This window comes from Entelurus aequoreus, linkage group LG02, assembly GCF_033978785.1.
Source record: "Entelurus aequoreus isolate RoL-2023_Sb linkage group LG02, RoL_Eaeq_v1.1, whole genome shotgun sequence".
Lineage (NCBI taxonomy): Eukaryota > Metazoa > Chordata > Actinopteri > Syngnathiformes > Syngnathidae > Entelurus > Entelurus aequoreus.
In genome coordinates this window covers 58,156,235-58,168,416 of record NC_084732.1, presented here as the reverse complement: position 1 = coordinate 58,168,416, position 12,182 = coordinate 58,156,235, and the positions used below count along the sequence as shown (strand labels likewise).

The 12,182-nt window shown below is 41.7% G+C and overlaps 1 protein-coding gene across 4 annotated transcripts in view; it reads left to right on the top strand.

Annotated features, from left to right (window-relative positions):
* Positions 1 to 12,182, top strand: part of LOC133636209 (transmembrane channel-like protein 3) — a 143,094-nt gene that overhangs the window by 99,320 nt on the left and 31,592 nt on the right. For all 4 annotated transcript variants that reach the window (XM_062030008.1, XM_062030000.1, XM_062029991.1 and 1 more), the window contains exon 17: positions 9,890 to 10,000. In XM_062030008.1, coding sequence (XP_061885992.1) covers positions 9,890 to 10,000 — 111 coding nt within the window. The remainder of the gene's footprint in view (positions 1 to 9,889; positions 10,001 to 12,182) is intronic.

The window sequence follows — 12,182 nt, the reverse complement described above, 5'->3', positions numbered from 1 at the left end:
TCCACTAAACATTCAAGTGCACCATTAAATTGTATTTTTCTTAAACTCAGCAATGATGTACAGTCTGTCCCTCCATGGCAACTGTGCAAGACTATTTAACTGACTAGAAATAAATCACTAAATCAAAAATTCTGACATCATTTAAGCTCAAATAGCTACAAATAAAACTCACAAATTAATGGAGGACAATACTTATTTATATGTACGGAGAAATCCTGGATGAAAACCAATGCTTCCCATCCGACATGATGGAGCTTGAGAAGTGGTGCAAAGCGGAATAGGCAACGAGGAATGGGTGAAACTGCCCAAAGACAGGTGTGCCAAGCTTGTGGCATCGTATTCAAAAATACTTGAGGCTGTAATTGCTGCCAAAAGTGCGTCAACAAAGTATTGAGCAAAGTTTGACAAACTGTCACATCACGTCTTGTTTTACTTCCTTAGTTTGTGTTTATTTCCTGCGTAGCGCTCCTATTTTCAGTTCCTTTTCCTCCATGTTTCCCTGAGCGCTCTTTCCTCTCACCTGGCGCTGATTGGCAGCCTGGTAGTGGTTGTCAATCAGCTGGCTTCTATAAATGCCTGCCTCGTCAGGGCTCGAGGATTATTTTGTGTAAAATGTCACATACTGTCTGGCTCTCTTTAAAATGCTGTTTATTGTTTGTGTGCACTTGCCTGCTGCACCTCGTGCCATTTTGTGGACATTAAAATACTCTTACCTGTACATCGTCCTCCTGGGTCCTGTATCTTGGGGGCACAACTACCGCAGCCATGCAAGTCCGTGACGCAAAGGCTATGAATATATTTATGTACATGTGATTTTTAATTTTTAATTTTTTACAAATTAGCAAAATAAAAAATACAAATAATTTGCACATTGTCATTATGGGGTATTGTCTGTAGAATTTTGAGGACAAAAATGAACCTATTCCATTTTGGAATAAGGCTGTAACATAACAAAATGTGGAAAAAGTGAAGCGTTCTGAATTTTCTGAATGCAACGTAAAAGTAGGATGAAGCAGATGTATTGTAATGGTATAGGCCTACCCATTCTCCATAGCTCGTTTACTGATAGTTGCTTTACTTACGGAAGACATAAATAGAAAATGGATTCAAATAAAGAGATTGATGATGATAATACATAAGTAAAGTGACACAGTAACAAATAACTGACAGAAACGTACAGAGTATAAGTAAATGCAATAGGTCATGATATGCTAAAAAGATAAATATAAACAGCGTCGCCCACTGAAATGAATTAAAATGTATTTAATTGGTGCTTTGCCCCTCAAAACAGCACAATTTAAACATGTACATGCCTTCAAAAAAGAAAAACTAACTTTTAGATCAGAAATATTGTATAAAAAACAATACAATAGAATGTACTACAAATAACTACAGCAGTTTTATGAAGTCATTTACTATTAACATTCATTTACCTTGGTAAGCAGACTTCTACATTATCTCCATCAAACACACCATCAGCAGCGATTCCATATTTTCATGGATAAATGACTGCTCTTTAGATATTATTTTAACGTCATTTAACTCATACAGCTTCAGTATGGTGCGGTGGGTAGAGTCACTGCACTGCAAAAAGTCAGTGTTCAAAAACAAGGGAACAAATCAGGGGTATTTTACTTGAACTAAGCAAAATTATCTGCCAATAGAACAACAAAATTTGGCTTGTCAAGACTATCCAAAACAAGTAAAATTAGCTAACCTCAATGAACCCCAAAATACCTTAAAATAAGTGTATTCTCACTAATAACAAGTGCACTTTTCTTGATAGAAAAAACTCATATGAGACTTTTTTTCATTGTAAGTTGAAAAATATTCTTAAATTAAGTAAATGCCATTATTTTGATATAATGATATGCGCTCGGCATTACATTTCTTGAAACCAGCAAACTTATACTAAAAACTAGTTTATTTTTCTTAATGGAAAGGCAACAAGGCAACCGCTTATTACTCTTAGCCGCTGAGGCAAATCATATTGTCTAAAAAGACATTTTCCCATCGATAACATGACATCATCGCGCAAAGTGCGTGCTCTTTCAGTCAATTAGTGCGCAAGGAATATATATATATATATATATATATATATATATATATATATATATATATATATATATATATATATATATATATATATATATATATTTACAGCCCGGCCCCCGGCTAATTTTTTTTTAATTGTAATTTTGAAGCATTTATCTGAATGTGCATGAACTATTTCTGTTCAAAATTGTTTGAAATGTCAAATGTTTAAATATTAACTGTCAGTTTACTGTACTGTGCCAACTGTACTACTATAAGAGTATGTATTTTCTATTGTTTCATTGAAAATAAAACAGCAAAGTCCATTTGGCTGTCATCTGTTTTGATTATGAGACACAATTGTGTCAAAGTTATGATTTTTTTATTTCATGCTTGAAATAAGAAATGATTACTTTGAAAAAGCAGTTTTTTACTTGTGTGTGTTGATGACACAGCTTTGCAACAGTTGATAATTTAGTTCCAAGCATGTTTTACTCAATATAGGTCATAAAATCTCAGCAACAAGCTGTAATATCTTACTGAGATCATTTAGGACCAAAACACTTAAACCAAGTAAAACACTCTAGCATACAATCTGCTAAGTGAGAAGAATGATCTTATCAGACAGGAAATAAGCAAATATCACCCTTATTTGAGATATTTAATCTTTCTTAGATTTCAGTTTTTGCAGTGTGCCGTTGTGTCCTTGGGCAAGACACTTCACCTTGCTCCCTGTGCCGCTCACACTGGTGTATGAATGAAAATTAATATTTGGTGGTTGTCGGGAGGGGCACAAATTGGCAGCCACGTTTCTGCCAGTCTACCCCAGGGCATCTGTGGCTACAAATGTAGCTATCAATGTGTGAATGTGGAGTGAATGAATGACGGGTTCTCACTTCACAGTGAAGCGCTTTGAGTGTCTAGAAAAGCTCCATATAAATCTAATCCATTATTATTATTATTATCATTCTACACTCTCCAACTACACGCTCAGTCATGATTTTAATTATTTATTTATTTAATTCAATGAATATCATCCTCTTCTTCTGAGCACTGTCCTTCACACTATGTTCCTTACCGTGGTTGGAAAAACAAAGTTATGTTGACTCTTGCAATGAGCTAATGCTTGTGTAACATGTAGCATCGAGCTATATGTAGCACATGCAATGTGTACAACCCTATGGAGTTGAGATGATGTCGTACATAGGTTAGAATCAGAAGTCTAGATTTGGTTTGGAGGAAATGTGCTTAACGGCGCTCTCAACTCAAGGTTGTGACGCAAGGTGAGTATATTACAAGTTAGAAGAATACCAAATATATGCAATACATTACAGTATTTACAACCGTGACCTGAATGAATTCCCAAAGGTTGGTAACTATGGCAGGACACAGTGCATTAGTCCATGTTTAAAATGTTTGTTTAATGTTCTGAGAAATTCTGCATCCACACAACAAGGGAAGAGTGCAATATGTTTATATGTGTATTAGTATAAGTGAATGGTGTCATGTGAATGTACAGTATGGGAAAAGACTGGCAGCTCCTACTGTAACAGCAAGTGTTTTCAGGCTTGTGGCCTTGAAGCTTGCCATCCAGGGGCCGTACTTATCAAGCTTCTTAGAGTGCCATTTTACATTTAAGTCCTGAGAATTTGCGAAATTTAGTCCTACTCTCAAACTTAAGAATAAAAGCTTTTTATCAACGTTCTTAAGTCTAAGAATCACTCCTACTCTCCACGATATTTAAGAGACCTTCAGAGGTGTCTTAAGTGGTTAGGAGTTGCCAGCAGGGGATGGCACTGAGGCGAGAGAGACATGTGCGAACGTTCAGGGAACGGAACAATGTTTTGGTTTTTTTTGATGACGAGCAGCTGATCAAACGGTATCGTTTAGACAGAGCGGATATTATTTTTGTCACAGATTTAATACTTTTCGATTCCTTGTTGATTTCTGCATGTGTCTGCAGTGGGCTAGTATATATAGAGCCACCCACACCAGTTTCAAATTAGTTGCCTAATTAATGAATTGGAAAGAAAATGTTATGACAGTAGCGTATGTGTGTGGCCATGAGGTGAGTGACGTCAGTGAGTGTGTGGGCGAGAGAAGAGAGGGAGCGGTAGCGTGAGTGCCGGCGGGGACTAGTTTGTTTTGTATTATTTTGTAGTTTATTGTCAAAATATACACTCTCATTGTCCACTTAAATATTTCCAAGATATTTCTTTATTCTTAGACAACGGATTCCCTTCCGTGATTGGTCATTTCTATGGACACAGAAATGACGTCACCTAAAATTCCGTTTACGGCGCATAGTAATTGTCAAGACTTGGTCTTAGGCGTGGTTTGCTCTCCCGTGGTGCAAAAGAATTGGAACGGACGTGGCGTGCAGGTAAAGACATATTTTAATTATTACTATAAACTCAAACAAAAGGTACAAACAAAAGGCGCTCACAGAGGAGGTAAAAAACTTGACTAGGAAAACAAAAGGTGCGCACATAGGCGGAAGTAGAAAACTAGACTATGAAACAAAAGACATGCACGTGGGCACAAAACTATGAACAATAAACAAAACTTACTTGGTATGAGATGAAACAAGAACTAACGTGACAAAGAACTGTGAACATGGCATGAATGGGTGATGTCGCCAGGACGAACAACAGAAACAGAAAAGCCTATATAGTGACATGATAAGTGAAAACAGGTGCGTGACATGACTGTGAAAACGTGAGACAGGTGTGTGTGAGTCCAAACGTGGAACAGGTGAAACTAATGGTTGCTATAGTGACAAACAAAACCAGGAAGTGAAACAAGGAACTAAGGAAGTGTCCAAAAAACAAAACAGCACATGGCCAAACAAAAACATGAACACAGACATGACAGAACCCCCCCCTTACGGACAGATCCCAGATGTCCAAAAACAAAAAACAGGATCAAGAGTCATGGGAGGGGGGGAGGGGGACATGGCGGTGGATCGCCAGACCAGGTGTCCCCGAATCCACCGGGGCAGAGTCAGGTGGCGACGGCGGGTAGACCGCCGCTGAACCTGACGAGGTGGGCGACCTGGGAATGGCCACATTCGTGGCAGACGAGGAGTCAGGCGCGTCGTCATCATGGCAGGCGGCGAAGTTTGGCGTGGCGCGTCAGGCGGCGAAGCTTGGCGTGGCGCGTCAGGCGGCGAAGCTTGGCGTGGCGCGTCAGGCGGCGAAGCTTGGCGTGGCGGGTCTTGGTCTTGGCGAGGGTCTTGGTCTTGGCGAGGGTCTTGGTCTTGGCGAGGGTCTGGGTCTTGGCGAGGGTCTGGGTCTTGGCGAGGGTCTGGGTCTGGGTCTTGGTCTTGGCGAGGGTCTGGGTCTTGGTCTTGGCATGGTTGGTCTTGGACTTGGTCTTGGTGTTGACATGGTTGGTCTTGGACTTGGCGTGGCGGTGCTTGGACTTGGTCTTGGTCTTGGTCACTTGGCGGGTCTTGGTCTTGGTCACTTGGCGGGTCTTGGTCTTGGTCACTTGGCGGGTCTTGGTCTTGGTCACTTGGCGGGTCTTGGTCTTGGTCACTTGGCGGTTCTTGGTCACTTGGCGGTTCTTGGTCACTTGGCGGTTCTTGGTCACTTGGTGGGTCTTGGTCACTTGGCGATTCTTGGTCTTGGTCACTTGGTGGGTCTTGGTCACTTGGCGATTCTTGGTCTTGGTCACTTGGCGGGTCTTGGTCTTGGCTTTGGTCTTGGCGTGGGGCAGCCACGGGCGGCACTTGGCGGCGTGGGGCAGCCACGGGCGGCACTTGGCGGCGTGGGGCAGCCACGGGCGGCACTTGGCGGCGTGGGGCAGCCACGGGCGGCACTTGGCGGCGTGGGGCAGCCACGGGCGGCACTTGGCGGCGTGGGGCAGCCACGGGCGGCACTTGGCGGCGTGGGGCAGCCACGGGCGGCACTTGGCGGCGTGGGGCAGCCACGGGCGGCACTTGGCGGCGTGGGGCAGCCACTGGCGGCACTTGGCATGGAGCAGGTACTGGCGGCGCTTGGCGTGGAGCAGGTACTGGCGGCGCTTGGCGTGGAGCAGGTACTGGTGGCGCTTGGCGTGGAGCAGGTACTGGTGGCGCTTGGCGTGGAGCAGGTACTGGTGGCGCTTGGCGTGGAGCAGGTACTGGTGGCGCTTGGCGTGGAGCAGGTACTGGTGGCGCTTGGCGTGGAGCTGGGCGTGGAGCAGGTGGATCTTGGCATGGTCGAAAAACTGGTGGTGGTGGTCGTGCTGGTGGCTGTGGCTTGGCAGGTCGAAAGACAGGTGGTGGGGGTCGTGCTGGTGGCTGTGGCTTGGCAGGTCGAAAGACAGGTGGTTGTGGTCGTGCTGGAGGCTGTGGCTTGGCGTGACGATGCTGAGCCACTCCACCTGAACAATTCCCAGCCCTAGCCCCCCCCTCAAGGAGCGGATACCAGACGCGCTCCCCGCGGTCTGGAACCGTCTTTTGGGGTGGGCGGAGGGGGTTCAGGAGGAGGGCAGAATCCTCCCCTCTAAATTGTCCAAAATGTCTTTCTTTCCCCCCCACCTGGGCTTTTGTGGGTGAAAAAAAAATTTCTGACTTGGGCGTGGCATGAGTCCTGGGGGGCGGGGCATGGAATTTGGGTGGCTTGGATTGAACCGGTAAAGAATTTGGGAAAACAATCTCCAGGTCTGTGGAGTGCTCCTTGAGCTGCCAGGCTGGCTGATTTCCATTTCCGCCCGGAGGGGGAGGAGCCTGCAGGAGCGCAGCGTGCTGTCCGCTCACCTTCCCTGACATCCTCGGTCTGGAGCGCCGCTTCCGGGACAGGGATGACGTGCCAACGTCCCCGGGCCAAAGGGAGCTGATCGGCACCAGTTTGCCGGTCGGACCCCACATGAGATCCCTGCGCTCCATGGGGGAATGGCGGAGTGTCTCTTCCTCCATCGCGCGGAGGACCTCCCACGTTGCCTCGTCAAAATTGTCCAAATTTTTTGCGGGAGAGCTCTCGTGCTGGCGACATCTGTCATGACTAGGTCTTTGGCGTGGTTTGCTCTCCCGTGGTGCAAAAGAATTGGAACGGACGTGGCGTGCAGGTAAAGACATATTTTAATTATTACTATAAACTCAAACAAAAGGTACAAACAAAAGGCGCTCACAGAGGAGGTAAAAAACTTGACTAGGAAAACAAAAGGTGCGCACATAGGCGGAAGTAGAAAACTAGACTATGAAACAAAAGACATGCACGTGGGCACAAAACTATGAACAATAAACAAAACTTACTTGGTATGAGATGAAACAAGAACTAACGTGACAAAGAACTGTGAACATGGCATGAATGGGTGATGTCGCCAGGACGAACAACAGAAACAGAAAAGCCTATATAGTGACATGATAAGTGAAAACAGGTGCGTGACATGACTGTGAAAACGTGAGACAGGTGTGTGTGAGTCCAAACGTGGAACAGGTGAAACTAATGGTTGCTATAGTGACAAACAAAACCAGGAAGTGAAACAAGGAACTAAGGAAGTGTCCAAAAAACAAAACAGCACATGGCCAAACAAAAACATGAACACAGACATGACAGTAATGTCGTAATTCAGCTCTGAGTGTGACACTCAAGATTCAGTCCTACACTTCGCTGAAAGTGTGAGTAAGACGCTTGATAACTAACTTTTAAGTGCAGCTTTCAGCGAATAATTTATTTACTCTTAAGTCAACTCTTAGCAGACTTCTTAGGAGTAATTCTAAGAAGCTTGATAAGTACGGCCCCAGGTCTGCAACGTTGGTTTTTCAAACCTGGCCTTTACGAACAGGACCAAGCGATGAATAACACCCTTTTTTAAATAATCATTAATATAATATGAACAACAAGTTTTACCACCATATTCATTCAAGCTTGCTTCACAATTAAATATTGTATTTATCTATCTAAATTAATTAAAAAGTTCAAAAATAGTATTTAAAAAAAAAAATCAAATATCCAAATCACATGTTCATTTTGTATACAAAAGAAATATTAAGGTTTAACCAATTTGTCATTTAATACATCATAAAGAGTCTGCAAACAATACAGTAAATTGCAAAAATGTTGGGACTTTTGGATATCTACTTAATCACCATGGTTAAACATATGTGCAACATTGATATAATTAAGTTGACAACTTTCAGGTTCATTGTGGGACAGGCATTGCAATAGTTAACTTCACACAGCATGAGAGACAGGAATTAATGAACAGTAGCCGGCGCCGCCAACAGCTGATTGCTTGTATTGCAGGCACTGCTCTATAGTGCAAATTGAGCACTCATCAGTTCCCTTTTTTAGTGCATCCAAAATGACCTCTCGTTCATGAGGGTAGTAGCATTTCTATAAATTGTCGTGCATAACAGCTGGCAGTGCGACGCACCAACCTGGGAATATTGTTATAGTTACTGGGCTTTGGGTTTTCTGAAACCAGTACTAAGTCTTATGATAGTTTCTACTTAATACAAAATTCCATAAAATTACCTGGGTTGAATCAGCGATTAAGACCAGGGGCCGTACTTATCAAGCTTCTTAGAATTACTCCTAAGAAGTCTGCTAAGAGTTGACTTAAGAGTAAATAAATTCTTCGCTGAAAGCTGCACTTAAAAGTTAGTTATCAAGCATCTTACTCACACTTTCAGCGAAGTGTAGGACTGAATCTTAAGTGTCACACTCAGAGCTGAATTACGACATTACTATGTGCCGTAAACGGAATTTTAGGTGACGTCATTTCTGTGTCCATAGAAATGACCAATCACGGAATGGAATCCGTTGTCTAAGAATAAAGAAATATCTTGGAAATATTTAAGTGGACAATGGGAGTGTATATTTTGACAATAAACTACAAAATAATACAAAACAAACTAGTCCCCGCCGGCACTCACGCTACCGCTCCCTCTCTTCTATCGCCCACACACTCACTGACGTCACTCACCTCACGGCCACACACATACGCTACTGTCATAACATTTTCTTTCCAATTCATTAATTAGGCAACTAATTTGAAACTGGTGTGGGTGGCTCTATATATACTAGCCCACTGCAGACACATGCAGAAATCAACAAGGAATCGAAAAGTATTAAATCTGTGACAAAAATAATATCCGCTCTGTCTAAACGATACCGTTTGATCAGCTGCTCGTCATCAAAAAAAAAAAAAACATTGTTCCGTTCCCTGAACGTTCGCGCACGTCTCTCTCGCCTCAGTGCCATCCCCTGCTGGCAACTCCTAACCACTTAAGACACCTCTGAAGGTCTCTTAAATATCGTGGAGAGTAGGAGTGATTCTTAGACTTAAGAACGTTGATAAAAAGCTTTTATTCTTAAGTTTGAGAGTAGGACTAAATTTCGCAAATTCTCAGGACTTAAGTGTAAAATGGCACTCTAAAAAGCTTGATAAGTACGGCCCCAGATGTTTAGGTCGGATCTTATGGGGTTCATTGTGACATCCACTACAACAACTCGTGGTGGGGATTTGGGAGGCAAACCTAAGCATAACAATTAGCCGAGAGACAGCTTGTATCCTGAATGACTCTAACATGTGGTACTCCTGTGCCGAGGTACCACTCTATCAACAAAAAAATTCTATGCTAACCGCTTAGCTTTTTATTATTCGCAACAAAGCAAATTGTAGTTGTGTCATATTAACTTATTCTGATTCCATTACCAGTTTTTTTTTTTTTTTTTTTACTTTTTAAACTTGTTTAAAATGGTACTTTTTTCAAATATGCCAGGGGCCAATGAAAAACAAGCTGCAGGCTGCAATTGGGCTTACAGTACGGCCACACCGATGCTTTAATGTGTTTATGCCAATTTCTAAGGAATGAAGAAATTAAATTATTGCGCTGACCTCACTCTTTGTCCATTTCTTACAGATCCAACAATTTCTACTTGGCGATGCTGCTTTTCATGCTCTTTCTGTGTATGCTGCCCACCATATTTGCGATTGTAAGGTATCGGCCATCAAAGCACTGTGGACCATTTAGGTAAATATTGGATGTTTATATTCATAGATGTCTGTGGATAATTAGTTAGAGTTTAAGTTTTTTATAGATCTCCAAAGAAGTCTCTTTTTACTCTCTACCCAGTCTATTTTTGATTGTCATAACAGAAAAGTGCAGATAACTGATCATCTCTTTTAAAACTGAACCTTAAAACTTATATGACCGCACCGGCCTCTAACATTTATGCACCATATTAAGGGTGATGTAACATCATTCATCATGATGTAGTCACACAGAAACTTCCAATCATCAAGTGCAGACTTCAAACTGTGTAAGAATATTTAAATGGTTCAAATCGGTCAAGTAAAATCAGACTTATTATCAACAATATTAAACATAATTCTGTCCGTGTGTTGTCACTTTTGCTACGCATTTGGATGCATAGCAAAGAGGAGAGGGATTTGTTGGACAAGTGAAAGTATTTGCAGGCAATGAATTGTAACAGCCTTTGTATTGGTGGGAAAAAAAACCCCATTATAGGCCATTTGGTTGCTGAAGGAGAGGAGGAAGGTTAGGAAAATGAAATTAAAAATTAAAAAAAGATGTGGACGTGTGATGACCATCTCTCATGGTCTTATTTACCAACAAATCACTGCTTTAGATCGCTCTCAACAAAAGCTACAGTATGTGTAAAGTGTGTAGGGATGGGAATTGATAAGATTTTTACAGTTCCGATTCCACTTAACGATTTGGTTATTTTTCGGTTCTCTATTTGATTCTTATTAAAAAAACAAACATTCTGGTTACCAGTACGCTGATTTATCTCACCTGCCTCGGATTAGCAATCAGGTTGCTCAGCTGATCTTGATCGCTAATCAGAGAGCTTTAAATACTGTTGTCACCCTGACTTCCCCGCTGGTGCAATGTTTGTTACAGGCCACAGTTTACGTTTGTTTCAGTCCATGTTATGTTTTGTTAAAGGGGAACTGCACTTTTTTTGGAATTTTGCCTATTGTTCACAATCATTAAGAAAAATGTTTTTAAAAATGCATTCTAACTCGTAAATAAAAGTCTGCTTACTGCAGAGCCAATGGGAGGTCCTCTATTTAGCCCATAAAACCCAATAAAAAAATAATCCAAAAACAGCCAACAATACTCCATTTACATGTCGTGACTTGAACATTAACCAAGTATTAGTGATGGTGTTATTATAAACCTTAACGAAGACATATTATAGCGGCGCCATGATCACTACCGTGTGTGTCTATTTTGACATGATTAACTGGTGAGCTGCTTCCTCGCTTTTTTGCTCATGGAAGTTGATTGTAGATCATAAATCATGTCTCTCACCTGGATAGTAGAAGAATTAGGACGTATTCCAAAGAGTTGGTCAAAACTTTTGCATTCAATTTAGACCTGGCAATGGCAAGAAAGACACAAAAAGACACTTGGTTCCACCTCACTTTTCTTTGCAAAGATTGTAAGTCATTCTTCATCTAAACGGGACTATAACAAGATTCTATCATTTGGCATCCTAGTGACATCAGACATTGTACAGTAAATTATGTTTTATTGTGTATTTTGGGAAGTCTGCAGTGAGTAGTTATCAGTGATGTTGGGTGAAAAAAAGCAAATGTCGTGATGGGTTTTTGAAATTAATGCGCTGGGTATGCTTAAAATGAGCAAAACATGTAAATATTATATCTTACTAAATGTGCCCGTTACTACATTGCATGTATAGTAACGGGCACATTACTATATATGGAATGTGGAAATAGTGTTCAAGCGCTTTGAGTTCCTTAAAAAGGTAGAAAAGCGCTATACAAGTACAATCCATTTACCATTTACATTGCATATATACTTACAGTATGTGTATATAAAACCTTGATGGAGGTGTTTGGGTGTTTTTTAAGCGATTTATAGGCAGAATAGAGCGACTCCAATGGGCTGCATTGATTTTTGATTGTACTTATTTACTATTTAAAATGCATAAAAAGAGAAAAACATACCTGTATGTGTGCTTGTCTTACATAAGGATTGTGAATGATGGGCAAAATTCCAAAATGAGTGCAGTTCCCCTTTAAGTTTCGCCTGGCGCACCACGTACTCGTTCTTGCGGCACACTGCCTTTGTGCATTTTTTGCCTCGTGAGTATTAAAAGACGTTCCTTACCTGCATGCTTCCAGCCGTACTTCCGTATCGTGGGAAACATAACTCTCGCAAA